Here is a 24,048-nt window from a genome sequence, read left to right on the forward strand (position 1 = left end):
TATGTTTTTCCGTGTGCCACTCTGACATCCACCATAAAACTGGAGCTAATTTCCATGACAGTAAGTTAGCTTTTGTTTTAAGGAAGACATCAGGTATGCTTTGGGCCTAATCCAGGTTTAGATTTACTGTGAGAATGACGGAGAGGTTAGTTTAAGCATACAATGTGCAGTCATCCTCAAGTGGCCGCAGCCTTTTGGTTTGACATATTCCTGAGCCCTTCTTGTTCTGTCTCGTACTCTCCCTATCTCTCACTCTCACATACACACGTACTACACAGCCATGTCTAAGTGCAGGCCTTGTGAGTTCCAGCCGCTTGTTACTGAGGCTGTCAAAAAAGCATGGAGACCCACCACAGAGGTCAGGATGTGTGTGAAATCCCATGAGCCTCCAGCAGCTGTCAGAAGCATAACAGCATCCTTTTCCCCTCTCCACCTCAAGGTTTTCCTCCTCACCCTTTTCTTGTCCCATGCAACAGCTGAGATACACCAAGGCTTATAACAATATACTGCTACAAGCTCAGATATATGAAAATACATTTCAGCTGTTAAGGTAACAAAGGAAAGAGGTCAACTTTTTGAGGTGAGGTAATCAGCATTGCCTTTTGTACAGTGCTTTATAAGAAGTTGCAGCAATGTCCCTCTACCTGCTCTAACAGTGACCTTTCCAAGTATCAGATTCTGATCTGGTATCTTGCATAACCTCTCACATATAGCATTATTTCATTTCCTTGCATTGTTATTTTATCTCATTGAGCTCCAGTCAAACTCCACTCTGTTTATGGCTTGTGGTGCCAATGTAAGCAGGACTGGGACACTGTGCTGTAGTAATTGCAGCAAAAAGACACATCAATAAAAGCAGCTCTCCTGGCTGCCCATGGTCATAAAGGAGAATAAACAAGGTTAGGGCAGATTAATTATGCTCAGCAGCTTCCTGGTATTAAGGGATTGAAGAGGTTGGCTAGATCTCAAGGCAGAGAGGTTTGCAAAGGTTGCATTTATAATTTTTCAGATCCCAACTTGTTGATTGAAATAATGTCATCTCTGGACATGTGCAGGCATGCTCATGGAGCATGCCTGCATATTAAATGCAAATATTTAATGGCAGCCTACAGCACAATTTGGGCTCTTTGCAGGAAGACTCCTTTCCACTTTATGGGAAGTAGAAGTTCTACTGACATGGATGTGGCATCACTTGAGAACAGATGTGAAACCTTGACCATGGTATCCAAAAGTGTGAAAGAAGAATGTTTTAGAATGTGAATTAGAGCAATGATCTCATTTACCAAACCAATTCTCCTCTTCTCCAGCGGTGACTTAGGAACCTGAAAAAAAGGACTCAACAGTATTGTGTTGAACTTGAACTTGATCCATTCTGGCACTTTTGTTGCAATCCTTTATTTTTGGGTATAAGCAGGTCATCCATCTGTAGCCCCGCTTTTCCCCACTATGCATACATCAATAAATAAATCCATGGATCGGAGGTTGATCAAACGACTAGCCGATATGATGCATCAAATTTTGCAGGGAACAAATCCAATTCCGATAACAGATATCGGATCGGTGCATCCCTAATTTTATGCATTCATGTGCTTTTTAATTGGAACAACTGTGATTGACTCTCACTTTCTGTGGGATCAAGGGGATTAATAATTAGTAGGCATTCTAATTATTTAAGTAAAATAGGAAAATTGTTTGCATTGGACAGACAAGTGATACTCAAAAATCTTGCTGCCTTCATTATCATTCAATTTGTGTGCAGCATTTGCCAACACAAATAATGTGGGTCTGAAGAATAAGTGAGGAGATAAGGAGTATGTCCATAAAAGAGCATTTCACACTCAGTTTCCCTCCATCTCCTTTCTTCAGTGTCAGCTTTCCATGAGCACAAAACTGATTCCTTTGATCTCGGGTTCCTCTGATCATGTGTCTGGCCTAAATTTTTGTCTACATGATTCCCATGCAGATAACTACTAATAGTGTGCAACCTTTCTGCAAATGAATCTGCAAAAATGAGCCATCACTGGGTTGAAATGGAAATTGGAACAATTAGCACAGTGTTGTAGGCTGTGGACGGGGAATTGCGATTCCATTTAAAATACAGCAATCTTATACAGGCACGCTCTTAAAAGTGTACTAGTTTTAATATACTAAACTTAAAACAAGTAAACATTTTGCATCACTGGAGTCGTGGTGTGGCAGTTACAGCCTTTCAAAGTTTAAAATTTTGACCTTTAATAATAGCGTCATCTTCAGGCCAATCAATACAATTTTTATAAACGCCAGAACTCAGTACCAAAATGCATCATCCCTCCAGGGTTTGTGAAAATCAGACCATTGGTGTCTGAGATATCACATTTGAGTTAAAAAGTCTGACCTTGACTTAGAGCACCCCCATTAGGCCAATCAGTGTAATATGTAAGGATAGCTGGTTGTGTGTAGCAAGCAAGTATTGTGTCAATCGGATTTGCAGTGTAGGAGCTTTTCAAACTGTTCCCCTGAAACACAGAAAGACAAGTGCGCTTAAACGTGTCCTTAGCTAACACTCAGCTGCTAAAGCATATAATAATTGCAAAGTCTTTGACATTTACTTGTTAAATAATGCAAACACGCCATATTAATGCCACATGCTACATACCAAAACAGCTTGGAGACAGCTGTAGTAAGCAACCTGTCTGGAACACCAACATGATGCTAGGAGACATATTCGTTCTTGTTAGGCTGCTAACCTACAGAGTATCTGGCTTCACTGTATGTATGCAGCTCATCATGAGGCCATACAGGTGTGTTGGGTTATACCTTGAGTAATTCGTCTGAAAGACATATGTTGTGAGATATAATATTAATTTGTTTTACTTGGCTGCTACCTGATATGCCTGGCAGGAGTTAAAAGAAACACATCTGGAAGAAAACAGGTGTGAAGAGACAGCTTGATTAACTTATCTGGGAGACAGACATACCGTATGAGGTATAGGACTCGCTTCTGCTCAACTGTTAGCTATAGAGTTGTTTGGCATGGGTATTTCTTATTAACGTGTCTGGAAAAATATGTGTAGGGGTAGGGGTAGATCTTGATTAACCTGTCTGGAATACAGACATGTTATGTGATATATTATTTGTATTTGCTAGGCTGTTAGCTTTAGCAATCGGTCTGGGAAACAAGGATGGTGTTAGGAGACATATTATTTGCTTTTGGTAGGCTGCTACTGATAGAGTTGTCTGGCAGGAACTATATTTAATAACTCATTTTGGAGACATAAAATATATATTAGGAAGCAGCTTGATTAACTTATTCTGTCTGACAGGCTAATAGCCAACTACCTTTTTTGCCAACAGAGACAGCATTGAGGGCTTAAATACCGTTTGATCCATACGGCAGGCCAGTATCTCTGGATTCCAGAAATGATTATAGCTTACTTTCAGTCTAATCTGAGCGAAAGCCTTTGTGGATCTAGGTCATGTCCCCTTTGGTGTTGTGTTTGCAAATGTAAGATAAAACTTGTGGGTCAGAATTGGTCTACCCCAGGTGTCGCTTACCAAGACGGCCGGTCTGCTCAATAGGAGGAGATCGATAACTCCACAGCAGTCAGTACTGTGGCACTACTTCCCAGATCATATTTCTCCCTGAAACTAGCACAGCACCTTAATTTACCTCATTACAACCCGGGTTAGGCACGGCTGCGGTCTAATTGTACATCTTTGTTTTGAGAGTGCTATCACTTATCATCTACCAGCACATCATCTAGCTACACTAAATGCTGGGGGACAGTGCAGGTTTGACTGAGAAGATCCAGGGGATTGTTTTACAAATAACACATTAGTGTTTTATAAGGGGACTGAATTGAAGGCATGGCTGCTTTGAAATACATTATCAAATCACTTCATATACTAGATCAGTGACATGAGACCAAACAGTGGACAATATTATTTTCTTTTCATAAATTTAGTGTCAAATGCATCACATCTCAAGATATACGTAACGTGCCTTATGTATACAGTATTTCAAATTTCATGTGAAGGTAGTTGAGGGTATTTCTTGATTGGATTTGAACAATATTCTCACGCTGAACAGATCAGCCACACTGGACCATGACAGGCAGACAGCACCAGCTCCCCTGCTGAGTGAAAGCACACCAGAATGTGTTTCAAGTCAAACACTGCAAACCTGTGTGACTGAGAGGATTCAAGCAGTTGTTTATGGAAGGCTTGGTTGCCAATCAAGATCAAGTTCAGTTGTGGTGTGTTAACTGAAGCTAAACTGAAACAGGCTATAAAAATGGATGACTAGTCAATGAAAATAAAATATTGACAATGATTGACATTGATCTTGATTAAACATCCTCGACTGCATACCTATGTAAATATGGGAAAATTTGAATTTGTAGAATAGGGCACCTTTAAATGAAGATGGAATTTTGTGATATAATATACTTTTCATACTTTCAGTTAACCATCTTTAGACAGTACTTGTCAGCAAGTACTTTTTAATAATGGCCTATCTGTGCTGTATCTTTCTGTATTCTCCACATTTTCTGAAAACCATCCCCTGGTATCATTGCTCCACTAGATTAGCTGATGAAAATAGAAGCCGAAATGGTCCTGTATTAGTCACCCAACCATTCAGATGGATCCTTGGATCTCTTGGCAGCTTGGATTGCTGTGTCTTACCCTGCTGTGACAAATGCCTCAAAATGTCAGGGAACAGGTCGTGTCGGGACACAGGGAAACGAGTATCGATCTCTCGGTGTCCCTGAAACTATCACACCTATGTGCCTGGGAGTATAAGGTTTAAGGTGGCTCTAAAGAGAGAGAGAGACACTGTAATGGCTTCACTGTAATAGCAACTGGTTGTCAAAGGTCTAGCTTGCCCACCCATGGCGGAAAAGGATGTTGTCATCCACCTCATGCTGTTTTTATCTACAAAGGCTTGATGAATTCAGTTTTAGAGGACAGTAAACAATACAGAAGCCTCTCTTCCTCTATTGTGCAGCCAATTTGTGTTCCCAAGGGACTGCTGATGTAAATGAGTGTGAGATAACCACTGCAATATAAGGCATCAGCGAGGCTTACTTGTACCTTGTGTCAATGAGTTTGCCTCAAACAAGTCAATGTTGTGCATGAATGCATGAATACATGCATACAGTACATACTTATTTACGCGAGTCTCAGAGAGATGGGAAGGCAAGGAGGGTTTTGGTACAGGTAGTCTGGCATTTGGCTTTTTCCCATAGGACCCAGCCTCAGCCTTAAATCTTCCCCGTCCTGCAAGCCTCCCATGGCGGTATTCCCCAGGCAGAACACTCAACACTCCACTGTGCTCTTGTTTTTTGTTTTTTTTTTCATTCCTTTTTTTATACCTTCCTCTGTGTTTATGGCGATTCAAGGTAGGAGAGAAAAGGCTGATTTCCCTACTGTTCAAGCCCTTATCTTCACACAGACACATTTCACCCTCTCATAACATTTGCCAATTTAATGACGTTTACCACTCATTAGTAACACATTATCATCTCACACGCTCAGTGGAATTTGCTTTGTGAAGATTTAAAAGTAGTCCTTGTTTTCCGAGGAGGCTTTTAAGTTTGTTGTTTATCATGAAAGGCTGAACTCCTCCTTGTTCTGCTAGACATTGTTGTTTTAGTCTTATTTTGTTGGCACTTTTAATTTGTTTTTGTATTCACCTACTTCTGGGATTGTTTCTTCACATATATTGTATTTTTGTATTAGCAAATGGGAACTTCTTTAAGATTCCCTGGATTTTGTTCAATATGGCAGGTGTGTGTGTGTGTGTTTGTGTGCATGTGTGTCTATGCAGATGAGTGCGCACTGTAAACAGTATTAGTGTGATTGTGTGTGCATACTGTGCATGTAAGTGCGCTCGTGTGTGTGTGCAGCATGGTAGGGGGCCTCCTGATAATAGTAGTAGCAGTGTCTCTCTGTGTCATCGACGGCTGTGAGTTGCTGTGGGCCACTGGGGTTCTTTAGCAGCTCTGTGGGAGGTCTGAGATTCTGTCAAGGCACAGGTGCAGCAGTCGGCTTCAAAGACCTTTCCCTGCAGGACAGGATAGTGTGTCTTCTTACGTGTGTGCACTTGTGGTTGTATATTTGGGACTGCCACTGTGTGTTTGTTTTTGTGCGTGTGTGTGTTTGTGCTTGTGCTTGCATGTGTGTATGTGTCAGTGTATTTGTGCGTATAAATGCTTACGTGTGTGAAGAATGGCTGTAGAAGTGTGTGTGTGTGTGTGTGTGGGGGGGGGGGGTTGGTGCAGATGTTCTTACTTGTTCCCCCTGGTGCCAGGTCAGTGTTGGTTCCCCTCACAGAACCTGACTCAGGGCAGCGTCAAGTTTAAAATGCATCGTTGCCATAAAACTCAGCAGAAGAATTCAGGCAAGTTCATGAGTTTCACAATTAAAAGGAAGCACTGTGTGCTTTCTACTAGGACTCACAATTGATCTACAATGAATCTGGATTGCAATATTGACTGCTGTAGTTCCCAAATCACAGAAAGCTGCAATTTTTCATCATAGGGAAAGGTGTTCCTTAACAAGGTGTTCTGGTGCTGGAATGAATCCCTGGCTTACACATTACAGAAAATACTTCATTATATTCAAACTGAGCAAATCTTAAGCATTAGTACACTCATTTTTGATAAATAATAATTAATGTAGCTATGGTTATACCTGTGTCCACATAATTCATATCAAACTATTCCACAAAAAAGTATGCTTTTTTTGTCCATTTGATGCAGTGCTGCTTTCTACAAAATACCTGGTTATAGAGTATCTATCTATTAGTTTAATAATTACATTGGCAAACATCATGGATGGTGGGACACCCATGATGTTACTGTACAATTACACCTTTTTGTGACAGAAAACTTTCCAAACTCCTCGCTTTATAGCTATATTTGTTGTCAATGAACATCTCTTTCTTGCTTGCCACACACACACACACACACACACACACACTGACACATTCACACACACACACACACACACGCACATCAGAATGCAAAACACCACAGCAATTATGAATGATTGCACTGCAGAACTGAATTGGCTGGAACATGCTGTTATACCGAATGCCAGTTCCTCAACTTATTATCCAATTATCAAGAATTGCTTTGACAAAAACAGCATAATCTTTTATTGATTGTTTGCATTTGCATTTTGAAATGATTCCCATTCAACCAACAAGCATCACTCCAGGCTCTCCTTTATCACTCTGATACTAGCTCTTGTAGTGCTTTTCGTTTCACCATCAGGTTTTGTCTCTCCATAGTTTTCTCTGCAAAGGATCTGTCCTCAACCTTTTCCCTTCCAGCGTTCCCCTGCAACAACATTCAAATCCAATAACTAATTAACCAGCACCATAAATTACCATCATCCAAGTGAAACCAGAAACTTCTGTTTTCAGACAGCGAGACAGGCCAGAATCACAGCCAAGGACTACGAGTACTTCCTCCATTTTTCCCTCCCTTGTCCTCCATTCACCCTGCTTTCTGCAAGCCCATACTCAGACAGAGCAGGGTGAGCCAGAAGAACCACTGAGTGTGTGTGTGTGTGTGTGAGAGAGAGAGAGAGAGAGAGAGAGAGTGCGTGTATGTATGTGTGTGTGTGTGTGTGTGTGTATATATATATATATATATATGTGTACATAAAATGTACTTAAACTATAATTAATGTTTAGAGGTAGCTAGCTACTGTTGTCTATTATGTTCTCTCTGCCCAAATCATACTTATATTCAATTAATCCTCACATTTGATGATTAGTTAAACAAGAGAGAGAGTTTGGGCAGTATTACTAGAAATCTGTGATTTTTTTTCCCTTTTTGTCTATTTGGTAGAGAATATCTATGTGTCCACCTGTATGTCTGTCTGTCAGTTTCTCTCATTCTCTTACAATTACTCTAGTGATACTAAAGCTGAATTTTGATAAAGATCACCAGCATGCTAACTCCCCATGCCACACCTGATACGACAGGAGAAGACAGCCCCTGTCCAAGGCCTTATGTTGTTTACAACATCACTGTAATTGCTTGTGTAAAGGTGCAATCCCAGCATAATCATCTTAAGCAATCATGTAGGAAGATATATTGCCTGTATACAATTTGCTTGCAATGCATTTACCCTCAAAGTTACAGTGTGTAGATTGTTTACAAATTTAATTACAAGTGAAAGTTTAACAAGAAAAGTAAATTAAGGAAATTAAACCCAAACACCTTTCTTCAGCTGCCCTTTCACATCAGACATGCAATTGGGTAAAATAGACTGCTAGCCTCACCTAGTGGATGTGTAGTGAAATAGGAATTTCAACTGCTGAGGTGTCCTGTCACTGTTTCATTCTCTACTTGTCTCTGTTCCTCACTCTGTCCCTCTCTTTCTTTCTCCTTCTCCTCCTTGTCATTTCTCTCTTCCCTTCATCTCTCCCTCTTTTCCTGCCTGTGCTTCTCTGTCTCTTTCTCCTCTGTCTCTCCCTCCAGAATATGCCAGGACGTAACAATGAGCTCCAACAGCACAGAACCTGGCCTCTTCCTGACTGCCATCACCTCACCAGCAGGGACAGGAGCCTACCCACAATCCAATGCTCTCCACCATGGAGGGGCCGGAGGAGACCCCTGGTCGGTGGTTCATCTGACTACCCTGGATGATAATTCGTCCTCCACCAGCAGACTCTTCAACCTCACCTCAGAACCCCCAAATGGGACACAGACACAGAGCGGGGCCTACTTGGGGGGCCACCCTGTGTGGCAGGTTGTCCTCATTGTCTTGCTGACAGGCTTGCTGTCTCTGATCACTATCATTGGCAACATCCTGGTTGTGGTATCCTTCAAGGTCAACCGCCAGCTAAAGACGGTCAACAACTACTTCCTGCTTAGCTTGGCTGTGGCTGACCTCATCATAGGGGTCATCTCTATGAACCTTTACACAGCTTACCTTGTGATGGGCCACTGGGCTATGGGCAACTGGGCCTGCGACCTGTGGCTGGCCATAGACTATGTGGCCAGCAATGCATCAGTTATGAACTTGCTGGTCATAAGCTTTGACCGCTACTTTTCTATCACAAGGCCTCTGACCTACCGGGCCAAACGAACCACAAAACGGGCTGGGCTGATGATTGGCCTAGCCTGGTTTGTTTCTCTGGTTCTCTGGGCACCAGCCATCCTGCTGTGGCAGTATATTGAGGGCAAAAGAACAGTACCTCCTAATGAATGCTACATCCAGTTCCTCTCAGAGCCCACTATAACCTTCTGCACAGCCATGGCTGCCTTCTACCTGCCTGTAACTATCATGAGTGTGCTCTACTGGCGGATTTACAAGGAGACCCAGAACCGCTCAAGGGAATTAGCTGGGTTGCAGGGCTCAGGGAGTCGAGGTGGGATAGGAGGAGGAGGGGGAAGTGGTGGGGGCGAGAGAGCTCGTTTTGTGCACCAGACAGGGAGCTCCAGAAGCTGCAGCAGCTACGAGCTTACCAGGTCGTCCAAGAGAAAGAGCTCATGTCGGGGGCTGATTGGCCGCTTCCATTGCTGGCCAGGGGTTCGGTCCTGGAGGCCTGGTAGCACCCGAGGAGGAGAGGGTGACCCCGACCAGAGCAGCAGTGACAGCTGGAACAATAATGATGCCGGGGTCTCAGCGGACCACTCTGGGTCGTCAGAGGATGAGGATTGCGGGGGCAGAGACATAATTCCCCAGAGCCACGCTATCTTCTCCATTGTCCTCAACCTACCCGGTATAAAGGCTGCCGTCAACTCCCAGCTCACCTCGTGTGAGGACCTGGATGTAGCCTCAGAGGAGGACCCCCTGAGGGGGGAGGAGGACAGTCGAGACAGCCTTTCAACTGTCACCACCAACACCACAGCCGCCACCACCCCGGATGGAGCCAACAATACAGACAACAATAGTTACCACCAACGCTTCTGCTCACGCAAGGTCCAGTCTATGCCTACCATCCAGGCTGCCTCCAAAACGGACTCTTTGGCTGATCCTCCAACAACCACTCCCACCAACACCACTACCACCAGCACTGCCACCAAATCCCCCTCTGTCCCCATATCCTTTAAAGAGGCAGCTCTGGCCAAGCGTTTTGCAACCCGAGCTCGTACTCAGATCACCAAGCGAAAGCGCATGTCCCTGGTGAAGGAGAAGAAGGCAGCTCAGACACTCAGTGCCATCCTCTTTGCTTTCATTATCACATGGACACCTTACAACATCATGGTGCTGATCAATGCCTTCTGTGACGGTTGCATCCCGGAGACCCTGTGGGCAGTGGGCTACTGGCTGTGCTATGTGAACAGCACAGTCAACCCCATGTGCTACGCCCTGTGCAACAAGACTTTCCGCACAACCTTCAAGATGATACTGCTCTGCCGCTGGGACAAGAAGAAGAGGAGGAAGCAGCAGTTCCAGCAGAGGCAGTCAGTGGTCTTCCACAGGAAGATTCCCAGGGAGTCCACATAAGGGACTTTGAGTGGTTGATGATGGGCAAGTGACAGGTTTCAGGAAAAGTAACAGGAAGAGGCAACCTATGGTTGTTTCTGTGGAGTTTCACTGCTCAGAGATGCTCAATGTGTTTCTCTGCTGTGATTCTGACACAGTAGTGTGTACAGCAAACACCTAGAGGTCTTGAGGTGTGAGTTTGTGTGCATGCGTGTGTGTGTGTGTGTGTGTGTGTGTGTGTGCATGCAGGGGTGTGCGTATGTGTGTGCTGTAAGGTGAGCTCCACAGATGAAAGCTTTCCCTCTGTCCTTGAGGATCTCTTATCATTTCACACAAGTGCAGCTGAAAGAACTGACTGAGTGGAAAATAATAGAAAAGGGCTTTAAAATGCATTGCAGGAGAATTATTGAAGTGCAATTGACACCGGGGGGAAATGATACCTTTGTTATGGGATTGGGGATTCACATTTCTTATCATTTTTCTCTCTGTAGGTAGTTCGATCTGTAAAGTGCAGAGTGGTTTTGGGTTTCAAACAAAACTATGTATCTGTAATATGTCACTGAAAGCCAAGACCAAAACTATTTTGTGTCTACAGGCTACTACATTGTACTGATTTGACTTGCCATCCTGGCTGGCTTATGTTTTTATCAAAACTCTTCTGTACATTGCCTTTCTACTTGGATATAGCTTTCCTGTGTCTTATGAAATATTGAAAGTTCTAAAACTGTGTCCTTACTTTCTGTCAACAGAAATTTGTTATTTTTGTGATATTAATCTTTGGGTCTCTAGATATTCCTCAGATTTTGAGCCAGTCTGAAAATGATTCTTCTGATGAATTGAGTTGTGAATATTCTGTGTGGCACCACAGTCAGTGAGCTGCTGTTGTGTTCAATGTGATCGTTGTGGTTTACATGGTGGAGACAATAATAAGTACATCAAGTAGCTTGGTTGTGTTTTATGTACTTGAGGTTTTATGTTAAGAGTAATGATTATACAATGATGATAATGATGATATACTGTTTGTGTACATTTGGATATTTCTGACTTGATACACAATGATTGATTGTACACACAAAGATGTCCATTTATGAAGATGTGTGTTTTGATTATACACTACCTTTTAAATTTGTACAAAAACATTCATCAGAGCAACTGTTGAAAAAAGGTCTTTGATTTAGTAGAGCAATGGCAGCCTCTAGTGGCTTGTGAAAGCCCTACTATGCATTTGCCTGCAGGTTATATCACTGTCAATGCAGCTCCCATAGTGCTGCAGTATCAAAATCCCACCCTTCCAATTACAAGGCCACACACAAAAATGAAAGAATTTTATACATACATAGGTTTGTGGCAGTTATTCATATTCTAGCCCTGTTTGGTTCCATGATTTGGCCAAAAGCTGATCATTTTAATTTAGATAAAGTGCATTTGGCATGCAGAACAGGATGGCCACGCTCTTAACCAGTTTGCATGTAGAATATTTTAAGTTCTTATCAAAATCTGACAAAGCTTTTTGATTTTGGGTCATTACTTTCTCCTTTATAATTATTACTGAGACTTATTTGCCAATGATTTCTCACTAGAACTGACTGATAGCTGTCATGGTATACATCAGGTTTTACTATTCAAAAAGTGGGTTAACACCACATACCTACAAAACTCAGCATAAAGATGCCAACTGAAGGAACAATTCATTCTGATTGTATTTGTAATACTTATTATCATAGAAATAATTTATTCTTATCTAAACCAGATGATTTCTACTTTTTTCCATCACCCAAATTTTCACATATATGAGTATTGTGGAAACGGATATTGAAGGCAAACAATACACTGAAGTAACTAGCATATTGAAGAGAAGGTTGGATACAATGTAGAATGGCAAGAGAGATAATGTTCATTGAAAATTAAAAAATATCCCATGCCTGTGCACCAGTGGATGTTTTTTCTGCTTTCAACACAATGTGCTCCAGTGTTATAATACATTCTTCATCAAAATATGAGGCTTTGGTTTTAATATCGTGAATGTAAACTACCTAAAATGATGAACACATACAGTAGAAAATTGTGTTTTGTTTTTTTGTTTTTTTTACATTTCAAGTATGCCAATCATACTCATATTTTAAGTCAATAAACAAACAAAAAACCTTTTTATTGACAAAAAATGGTCTGTTTTTTGTGTTACTAGTCATGACTGTGTTAGTTAAAAGGAAACAATGTATTAGTTTTCAATGAAGAACATACATTTGGAGCATAGATCTCCTTTGTTAGTGTACAGCATGATGTCCACTATAACCTGTTTAACATATAGGTTTTTGTATACATTTTGAATATATCTCCCCATGTTTGATTACATTGTGCAAATAAACTCAAACTGTTTTATCTGGTTAGTAATGTGTAGCACTTCACCTTAAGTTATCTGATGTTAGCATTTCAAGTGTTAATTCCACTGTGAGTCAAGTTATTATTTGTTCAGTATCAGCTATAGACAAGTAAGGGGCTATTCTGTTATGTAATTTTATTTCACAGTCACAGTACAATACTCAAGCTTGTATGTGCTCAATAACATGATGAAGTTAGTGAGAGGAGCCTCAGTCAGTGCTGCTGGGTGAGGGCAGGGAGACCGGACATGTGATGGGGAAAAGACCAGTTTCATGTGACCCATGGCTGAGGAGCGTCTCATAGGGGAAGACAGACACTCATTTGTGTTGTTTTCTTCAGTCAATACTGAACTGAGGAGGAACCACTGAGGAGAAGCCACCACTCAGGCAAGTTCACTGTACTTATCCTTTGAGTTATAAGTTTAAAGAGACCCGGCTAAGAGGCTTATCTACTGTTTAAAAAGGTGTTTTTTCACCATTTGATTATGATATATTGCTTCCTTTCATTTCACTACAATGGAATGTCATTTTTTGTTTGGGATTGTGCTTCAAAGTGATTGTATAATGTTTTACCAAGAGAGGAATCAAACAGTACTGTAAGCTGAAGTGGTCCGTGTTAGTGAAGAGCCTTTTTCCAAGCTTTAATGTATGTGTAAGCTTGTAATCTCCGGTAAATGTTTTTCGTTTACTTAGGATCCTCGTTTCAAGGATTTAATTTAATATTTATTGGTATCATTACTTTTAAGCCACTCACATTTTTTAACTCAGATCCCTCTATTTAGTAGGAAGGGGATGGTAATCTTTATAAATAGATGGCTCTGCCTCGACTGTACCACACCCTTTGGCATTAATCATCAGTCATCAGGCATGCCTTGATGCAGGCACAAACACACAAACACTGCGCACGCGTGCAAACACACACACACACAATTACACCGACAAATATTTAAGAGCAGATCAAAGAGATGTTTAGAAACAAAATGTCTTTTGCGATACTATAAAAAAAGATGACATGCTGTAATATCTCTGAAATCTAAAGTGACACTAAATTTCTCATTTGGATCTCAGACTGATACATTTGATTAGCATTTGCTACACCCTTAAATTCATGCCTACACTGTGCTCAATAATAGTAACATTAGTTCCACTGTGGTTCTCTTGCTGTCTCCAGTTAACAGTGTCAATCTGGCTTTCACTAAGTCAATCCAGATTTCCAGGCCTGGGAAATCAAAACGTTAGTAATAGATACACTAAGAAGAGGGGATTACTTGGGGCACTGCATGTTTCAGTTTGCTGGGGGAACAAAATCATAGTAATAGAGAAACAGAAACAGAAACATTACTGCTTTCACTTTGTATGACTGTGTGAGTCATACAATGATTTGACTGCATTTCTGAAAAAGCATCAAAATAACAGAAAACACATCTTACACAAAAAAATACCTGCTGCGTGGCAATAACTTTAAAATACCATTAATCAGATTGCTTAAGTCTTCCACTTGACTCCACTGAGAACAGAATGCCTCTTTTCTGCCCTTATGTAGCAAAGCTTTAATATACAATTAATCAATGTCATCTAAACTTGTTCTTTTCTCTCTCTTCCATTCAGCCAGTCTAGGTTGTCTCCCCTCTGGGTGAGAAACACGCCATAGCCGTCAGGATGCAGACTATTAAGACAGTGGAGACCCAGGTCCCCTTTCTGAAAGAGAGCTTCTTCACTACCACTTTCAAAGACAGGAGGAAGAGTAGTGTGTCGAACCTCCTCCGTAGACAACAGCACTCAGTCCTTTTTCAACAACAACAACAACAACAGTGTATTTTCGAGAAACAACATCATCCCCAGCCTCCACTTCCCCCTTCTGCTGAGAAGGGACAAAGGCCACAGACTCCGGAGCATCCTCCCCTGGCTCGCTCGACCAGCAGCCCGTTATGCAAGACAGCAGAGCGCGCAGCGGCAGATGGGGGGAGAAAGGAGGGGCAACGAGAGAGAAAGGATGAGAGAGTGAGAGAGGCTCAGCAGGGGAGGGAGGGAGTAGTGAGTGGTAGTGAGCCCGTGGCTGCCAGTGCCAGTCTCCTCCTCCCGTCAGCAGCATCAGCAGCATCAGCGGAGGCAACATCATCCTCACAGCTGCCTTTAACAGTAGTGAGTAGACAGCAGGGATTAGGCGGCTCTGAAAGGGCTCCGACCAGCAGAGGAGCAGCAACAGCCCAGGAGGAAGCCCAGCGCGCCCAGCCTCGACCCCAGCAGTATGGCCTGATAGCTAAGGGTGTCCGCCTGCTCAGGAATATGGGGAACCAGGAAGCAAAGCAGAAGAAGGGAGGAGGAAGTAGTGGTGGGGCAGGAGGCGGAGGAGCGGGGGATGTCCCCTGCCCCGACAGGGATACTGATGACAGGGAAGTGGACAAAAAATCTAAGAAGTCCCAGAATAAGACAAGCAAAGGAGGAGGGGATAATGGCGCTAGGAAGAAATCAAAATCAGAGTCGAAGGGTTCTGTGTTTTCCACCATGAGGATCAGGAAGAGTCTGTCCAAGTCGAGAGGGTTTTCCAAGGAGGACATCTTGGATGGTGGGACAACAGCAGGGCTGTTGCTCAATGCGGAGGCTAGCCTGTCAGCTGATGAGATGGGTGTGATATCAGATGGCGAGGGGGATCAAGGCCGTTTGACCGGAGACAGTCGGCAATCCACAGTGGATGAGGATGGCAGGAAGACAAGCTCAGGGTCGGACGCTGACCTCTACAGTTTCCACTCAGCAGCGGCTGAAAATGAGGACCTGCTGTCTGACATCCAGCAAGCCATCAGGAAGCAACATGGAGCCTGTGACGGGGTCCTGGAGAGTGCTTTATCTGAGGGGAATAAAAATAAACCCCCTGAGACTACTAACCAAAAGGAACTCAGACCTAACCAGCTACTAAACTTGGGTAGGGAAAGTGAAAGCCATGGCATACCCATATCAAGAAATTCATCTGAGCCGGGGTCCCTGAGTGAGAGTGGTCCTTCATCTTCGGCCCCAGACACGGAGAGAAGCAGCGGTAGCCTCTTTCCAAAGACCAACAGCACATACAGCTTCCCCGACACGACTGCCACCCCCACCTCCTCATATGAGAGTGCCGAGGAGCCCCTAGACGAGCTGGAGAGCCCGGTTCTGCCCTCACATGGGGGCAAAAACATGTGTGTGCCATGTGTCCGCTTAGACCCCGTGGTGGTGGGGCCGATGCGGTCGCTCAAGAGTGTGAGCAGCATGGACCTGTCTATCGAGAGGGAGGGGGAAGAGGAAAATGGGAGGCGGGACTTCCTCTCCCTGAGCAGGAGGAAAAGTAGTTTTTCCATTAGCCAGCTGACGTCAGACAGTCCCCATGTGTCTTTTCCTAGACGAACGTCCACCACTGTCAAGCTCTACCCTCCTGTACACCCCTCATACGTTAAGACCACCACCAGACAGCTCACCTCGCCTATTGGCTCCCCCATTACCAGCCCCAACGTCCCCAGGAAAACAGATGTCACTGCTTTTTCAGGGTGCGTTGGAGGCTCCGGTGAGGCCCAGGGATGGTGGAGCCGCAGGCAGAGGTCCTGCTCCATCGCCGGGCCCCTCAGTGTCTCTGCAGACTGGTCCAGAGAGCTGGATGAGCTGAGAGCTAGGCAGGATGGCGGGGCCAGGTTCCAGGAGCAGGGGGCATCAGAGAAAGGACACACAGGCGGGGCTTACTGGACACTGGGCTCCAGAAGAGCGCATTCAGGCCGCCAGAGTTCCACCGCCACAGGATCCTATCTGGATGTCTTCTCTGGTGAGTAGCGTACACAAGAGCTCATTTAATTATTGCGGGTGCAAGTAAGTAATATACTACTGTTTTGGTCACTGCATAATTCCATTTGTGTTATTTCATAGTTTTGATGTCTTTACTATTATTCTTAAGTGTGGAAAATAGTAAAAATAAAGAAAAATGTGGTGTGTCCAGACTTTTGACTGGTAGTATACACATATATATATATATATATATATATATATATATATATATATATATATACATATATATGTCAACTTTGTTTGACATCAATTCAGATTTAGATCAGTCTGAAAAGAATCTGAATTGATTCCATTGCTGTTGGATAACAAATTCATTGAATTTTTTTCAGCTAACACCCACTGGAGAATAATTATAGATGTGGGTGCATGTTTCAATAATTGAATCATAGTTCCAATTTGCTCTCAGACTCAAACATTTAATTGCCCCCTCTGCCCTCTGATGAGTGGGTATTGTCTTACTCAGAAAAAAAACACCCCTGCCTTGGTATAATCCTGCCATGAAAATATTTTGGTTAGGTCATCATTTAGTCCTATTATGGCTGGGAATCCCCGGTGGTCTGGATGTGAATTTTATTTGTTTGGCTTCAAGCCCTGTCTCCATTAGAGATTAGGTTATTATGCAATAGTCATGTGAAATGATAATTGTAATTGCATTATGATTAAATTCTGACGTATGAATTATCACGGTCATAAGAGCAGGGATACAAAAGTTACTGTATGATATCACATAAAAAAGAGACAATAGCACATGAAAAACAGGATGAAGCAGTAGAGGTTCTTTATTGAGAAGTATCTTCAGAACAAACGCCTCCTTTTAACAAAACAATGTCACTCTGTCCTCTTGTCTGTTGTGTTGAGTGTCAGGAGCTCAGCTGCTCTCCATTGTCTGCGCCTCTGCTCATAAATCAGAGTGCCGAGTGACAACATTACCACCCACGGCAAAGCCATCCTCTGCCCCACTGGCTTACACACATACACACACACACACACACACACACACACACACACACACACACACACACACACACACACACACACACAGTACACATTCACGGATGCTAAACCTAAGTGACAGTTTATCTGCATGACAAAAATAAATGGTGATATGAGATCCATTCGCATTTCGTCAGGTGAATTAGCCACAGCCAAACAGTGGAGGTGTCTTGAATCCCCAATCTCCATTAACATTTGACCCAACTGCTATTTTGTAATCATGCCTTCATGTTGCCATTCATTTCACCCAGACTGACCCTGGTCGTTTCAGCACTGCATGTGACATTGATCAGTTCAGTGGAAAGACAGGAACGAAGGATGAGAAAACTGATTTAACTAACACAAACGAGGACTGTTTCCCAGACAGTGATTAATAAGACAAATCCTGGATTAAAATGGGTTTTTTTTCCAATGGGGAATTTATGTAGAAGTGAACTGATCTGACTTTTTTATTGTGGTTCTACTAGGATTAGTTGTTCTGTGTCTGGAAGACGGCACCTTGACAAGTTATTTTTTTGACTTGGTCGATTTACGTCACAGCCCTCCACGATGGGACAAAATCAATTTTCTTGTCATGGAGAGCTAGGGACTAAGCACGTTCAGCATCTGTTATTTTGTGTTTTTTTTTTTTTCAGTCTTTTGTTTGTCAAACCCCTCTCCAAAGTGCTCAAATCGATGTCCACTGGGCCATTAACCGCAGGGCTTTGTTCATTCATCTGGTGCCGTCCTGTCCTCTAAATAACATGTTTTCGACATTCAAACCCATCTAACAACATCATCAGCTGACTGCTCAGTGTGCCAGGCTCACACCTAATGAAGTGAAAGAGAGATGTTTTCTCTCAGGTTCCACAAGTTCTGTTCATGTCTCTGCTGCTGTCACATAGTCAATATTTAGTCAATACCTTTTCTAGGATTTAGAGATCGTCACTGATTTCTATAATAATCCTTCACAGCTCAAACTCACTTACATTGTCTCTCATTTCATGATAAAAACCCTCCATTATGTCTTTGTTGCCTTGTTCCCAGTACAAATATAAGCAGAAAATCTAATGTCTTTATCATAGTTTATAATCAAGCGTGGCATCGGCCAGCGTTATAACTATACCACTAAGAGCTGCAGCCATTTGTGCTTTTTTTTTCTTTTTCCAAAGTACACCTTTCTAATGATATCATGTTCATCAGTAAGATTATTAAAACATCAAGGATATAACAGATTATTATTAAATGCACTGGGTGTTGACTGGGATCCTGAATATCAGTTAGCATCTGTTTATTCTCTGTAGCATCTAGTGTAGCTGGAGCACATCGCAATTAACACCATCTCTGTGCTTACCCATGTAAACGGTGTGAAGGGAGTTTGCACTTGTAGGTGTTTAATTAGCACATCTGAATCTGAGACATCTCTCTCCAGCTCTCTGATCAGATTAACTTTAGGTGCCTTCTTCTCTTAACACAGCCTCACCATGTTAGTTAGTAATATCTAAGCACAATTAATGAAATATAAAACACCCATTAATCTGACTCCAAAATCTGTATGCAAATTAGTTTCGTCCCTCTCTAGCCTGGAGCAGAGACAACCAAACTTTGACAAAACACATCTTTCTCCCTCTCCTTGTCAGCTGATGTCTTCATTATTGCCCTTCCACGTGTGTTTTTATCCATGTTTTTCTTATCAGTTACTCTCCCTTAAAAAAGAATGTATAATGTCATGCCAAAATTTCATCTCTCTCTCACTCTTTCTCTTTCTCTCTCTCTCTCCCTCTCGTCTTCTGTTCAGGTCATACTCTGCTGGAGAGGTTGTGTGTGCAGCATGGAGAGCGGTCTGCAGACGAGGAGGCCAGGGAGTTATGTCGCCGAATGTTGGCCATGGGTCTCCTGCAGCCCTTCAGTGACAGCCCCGAAGAGCTCCATGGGGACAGCACTGTCACACCAACCACACCCGTCTTTAATGTAAGACCTTTCTCTTCACTGACTGGCAAAACTGATGGCATGAGCTGCTTTGCACCAATTTAGGCCAATACTGGATTTTGGCAGAGTACTGTTTGACTGTGACCTTGTTGCTGTTTTTGTCCCACACACACCATGAAATGTTGGTGGTTGTGGTGGGTGGGATCCATCTGCCCGTCCTCCTGTCCGTCAAAAATTATATCTCATTTGATATCACAGACGCTGGTCTGATTTTGATGGATGCTGCATCTGCGCGCTGTGCTCCAGTGATTAAAACATTACTCTGATTGGTCTGATGGGGGGCAACTGAACTTGAATAGACAGAATGGTCTTTCCCATTCAAATCAATGTTCCTGGATGGTCGGAGCAGCGGCTCCGGCTTTTTATGCGTACCGTTGGCCTAGCTTCCCTATGAACCGACTTAGCGGCAAGTCACTGAGGTGAGAGGTTTTGCAGCAAGGACCAAAGCAGAGGAAAACTGTCATTGCAGCTGAATTAAGTTGCCACCACTAGTTAGTGGTCTTGTACCAGTCACTGCTGTCTTTTTAAGTAGCATTAGGACAAAAGTTTTGACATCTGTGCACAGTTAATAGAAGTGGTTATAGTTGAGTTAATCTGTTTCAGACGATGTCCGTTAGCTGTTTGAAGTTTTGCTTTTCTTCTCCACTAAAGGTAGGCTAAGCTATGTTAGTTTATAGCATTTAAGGGGTTATATTACGTTAAAGGTACCTGTTTGATGATGCTTCCCCAGCTAGGTTTGCTAATATGCTGATTTAGACAAGAGGAGTTAGCGAGAGAAGCACAATCTTTGATAATGCTACGTTAACCTTGTCGCAAACAGCACCTTTCAGTTGAGTTTTGACAATTTGCTAAGCACTCGTACAACAGACACATCTGCACAGTTCACCACAGCAACTAACCCTTAAAATTCCATAGTCGCCATTTTATGCTGTAGGCCTACTAGCCAAATTAGCTGCTATGACAAACAGTGGAAGGACCATTCTATCCATTCAAGTTCTGTGCCTACACTAAGTCTGACTGACACAAAACTTGCTACACACCAGCTGTCCTTTCAAATTAGATTGCATTGATTGGCCTGATGGGGGTGCTATAAGTAAAGGTCAAAAAACAAGTTATCAAATTACTGTTTACAAATCCTGTTACTAACACAGGTGGTAAGGTGCTGGTCTGGTCTGCTGGTAACATGACAAACATGACGTGATGCGCACATCAGGTGCATTAGAGATCGATTCAGATCAATTTCTATACATCGACCAACTTTTGATTTTGTGACTTGTATGTGAAAGACTGCATCTCACAGTCAAAGACGCCCTCTAGAGGCCAACTGACGAAGCGACAGATGACTGACTGACTGACTGACTGACTGACCCGAATTTGCCTCTTGATGCCCTTGGCTGCACCATGGGAAAAAAAAAAGTATTCCAATTGGCTTGATGCGATGGGGACACAATTTCAAACTTTGAAAGGTCATAACTGCAACACCAGTCCCAGTTTGATAAAACTTGGAGAGATGGTATTGCATCTTGTTACTGATTGGCCCAAAGGCTGCCTGCATCATTTGTGGGGGATGACATGATTCATTTCTTTATATTACCTTTTATTTACTTGCCCAACACATTGTTAACTTGCCAGATATCACAAAGAGCCTTTGTTGCCAGCCTAGGTTCACATAAGAGAGTATGTCCTTATCAGATGAAACGCTCATTGATAAGAAAGTAATACGAAACGATCTGCAGTAATGTATATACCATCCTGCAAAGCTTATCCAATCTCAGTCTCCATATTTATTGCTATATTAGAGTGAGTCATCCCAGAGGTTTTTCATTATCTGAGGAGCAGTGGTGCATGTAGTCAGTGTGACCATATGAAAGTTGATTTCATGAATCTTTAAATCTTGATTCCAGTAATGCTTTGCTCAGATCTAATCTCATGTGCATGTATTATTACGTTCCCCTGCACAGTCCACTGAGCCCACTGTCAGTGCCATTTTTATCACAAGCCCCTCGCAGCTGAATCCACCCAGCTGAACTGCATGTTAGCATAGGTGAGGTGGAAAGCGCATTACAGAAGCACGTATAGTTCTGGGTCTAGAAAAATGAAAATAGCTCTATATTTGGACAAAATCCTATTGCTATATATTTATTGAGACTACAGTATACAGTATGTGCGGGTGTTTAGACCTATATGCAGTGAGTGCGTGTATGCATGTTGAATATCTGATCAATTATTTCTATAGGGCAGATCCTTTGTGTCTCAAGGCAATGAGTTATCTTACTTCCTTGTGTGATGTCCTCAGTGTGATCAGAGGACTATGAACTGTTTTATCTTTTTTTTCTTCTGTCTCTCGGCTACCAAAACAGATTTGCATCTGATCAGATTAGCTACACAATGCACCTCCCCCTCGGATGTGTATGCATGCACACACACACACACACACACACACACACACACAATCAAAGATTACTCACTTGATCATTCATGAATTTAGCTAGCTTGATCATAAATGTCTCAAATCCGCAATGCAATATTACTGCACTCCTGTACTGTGCAGCCACAAATAGAGTGTGCTTTCATTCATATGCAATTCTGACAAAGGCACACGGTTGCATGAGTACACACAAACACTCATGCGCCCGCACACACACACATACACAAATGGACAGCCATAGACACACATACATATTCAGGCATTTCCTCGCATGGCTGGCTTAATAGCAATCCCTATGACACTCACTCAGTCTCGCTGCACTCGGTGACACACACAAACACACACACACACACACACACGCACACACACATCTGTGCTTGCGTAGACCATCTGCTGACCACGTTATGTAACAGCTCCACGTGCCTTGGGCTCAGGCTGCTCTTCCCCAGCAAAACACTCACCATGTCAGGATTGGACAGAGACTCATGGCCCCCTCTCTCTCCCAGTCTCTGTCTACCTAGATCTGGGGCCCGAGCCTGGAGTCCTGCATTATTCAGCATGACCAGGAATAACCTTTCCTTTTGCCATTTGGAGTTCACCGTATTGCTTTGTATCTTACAGTTAATCTCGCTTTTAAAATAAATCACAGTTGAGATCGTTGCCGTCTCCCTCTGTCTCTGCACAACCTTTTCTCTAACCCCTCATTGTCTGGATCTTTTTTACCCTTTTCCTTTTACAGTTACTTTCCGTTTTGAAATTAATCACTTAGCCCATTGCCTCTCTCTTCTCTCACTGTCTCCCTTTCCTTTTATTGCCATCTTTATCTCTCACCTCCTCTTTGTCCTCCACTTTGTTGCCTGCATTTGCCATTGTATCTCATTTCATTGCTGTATTTTGCTGTAGTGTACAAATGTAGGAGTGGTTGGTTTCTTGTTCTGCATACTGCCTGAAATCAAATACATCCTCAGCTTTATTTTGGGTTTGGGGGTTTTGGGGAGAGGGGTCTGAGGTTAAGAACTATAAATAAAGTATCGCCCCTTTTACAGTTAGTAATATAATTGTGTGGGCAAATACTCCTGAGTGGCATGGCTTTATGTGAATCTGGGACACTCTGTACCCTCTCTGTGTGTCTGGCTCTAGCTCAGGTTACCAGGGTCTGGCTTTTGTAAGGTTTTGTCCTAGCAGCAACTGTACTAGGAAAACACCACTATAGGTCAGCTCTCCAGCTGGAACATAGCATCCAAACAACAACAATAGCATCCAAAGCCCTGCAAAACAGTACAGAGGCATGCATGCAAATGCATGATTATCACACACATTCACAGTCTTGCTGGTTTTTGCTGTTTGTACATAAATTAAGCATCTTGATGTAATCCACTGTGTAATAACAATTTGATTAACACTGGGGCCTATTTGCACATATTTCATCACTGCATGGCCTTCAGTTCCATATGCTAGTTTCCTGGGAAATAATTACTTCCACTGGGAAGAAAAAAACAGACAAGTATTTAGTTAAACCAAGGAAAGATCCCGTCATTCTCTGGAATAACTTGATTGCCTGAGTTTAAAAGGACAACACATGCTCTGCTTGAAGTTGCCACAGGTTCACCTTTACACTGAGATGCCTTGTGACATGCAGATACAGGACAATACTGTCCTTCTCTTGGGAAGATTAGAGCACTTTGATTGAGTTTATTGGTACGATCAAAGTAATCCCTGTTCACAGCATAATCATAGTTGGGTCTTTCCTTTGAAATAGACTAACAGTCGTCATGTGTATCCGTCTCATGTACTGGAGTTTATTATTTAATCTCTTTAAGATAAGTAACATAGTTAAATATGAATGGCTTTTCTGTGAGCGCTGGATGCAGCAGGTATTTTTGGAATCTGTGTGATACCCCATGATCTTATTGTCTTATTATTATTGTTGTTGTCTTATTATGTGTTATTGTCTTATATTGCTTCTAAGAGGGGAGTCTCAGGCACTTCTGTCAATGTTTATCGTCAGCTGTTTGTTTGAGGTAAATAAGAAGAGACTGTTCAACA

The 24,048-nt window shown here is 42.6% G+C and overlaps 2 protein-coding genes across 3 annotated transcripts in view; both read left to right on the forward strand.

The window, feature by feature from the left end:
* The window catches only part of chrm3a (cholinergic receptor, muscarinic 3a), a 72,992-nt gene extending 62,540 nt beyond the window's left edge, over nucleotides 1-10,452 (forward strand). Inside the window, exons 3-4 of one of the 2 annotated variants that reach the window (XM_071520409.1) lie at nucleotides 8,478-8,615; nucleotides 8,664-10,452. In XM_071520409.1, coding sequence (XP_071376510.1) covers nucleotides 8,497-8,615; nucleotides 8,664-10,452 — 1,908 coding nt within the window. In that variant the 5' untranslated portion in view covers nucleotides 8,478-8,496. Of the gene's footprint in view, nucleotides 1-8,477 lie in introns of both variants that reach the window. The other variant, XM_071520408.1, reaches the window with a different exon arrangement.
* Nucleotides 10,453-14,468: 4,016 nt separating this feature from the next.
* Nucleotides 14,469-24,048, forward strand: part of fmn2a (formin 2a) — a 40,640-nt gene continuing 31,060 nt past the window's right edge. The window contains exons 1-2 of the mRNA XM_071520407.1: nucleotides 14,469-16,593; nucleotides 19,384-19,556. Of these exons, the coding sequence (XP_071376508.1) occupies nucleotides 14,469-16,593; nucleotides 19,384-19,556 (2,298 nt within the window). The remainder of the gene's footprint in view (nucleotides 16,594-19,383; nucleotides 19,557-24,048) is intronic.

This window comes from Centroberyx affinis, unplaced genomic scaffold (assembly GCF_046629955.1).
Source record: "Centroberyx affinis isolate AG114_WGS23_722 - 3 ecotype Tasmania unplaced genomic scaffold, CSIRO-AGI_Caff_v1 ptg000801l_1, whole genome shotgun sequence".
NCBI classification, from domain to species: Eukaryota; Metazoa; Chordata; class Actinopteri; order Beryciformes; family Berycidae; genus Centroberyx; species Centroberyx affinis.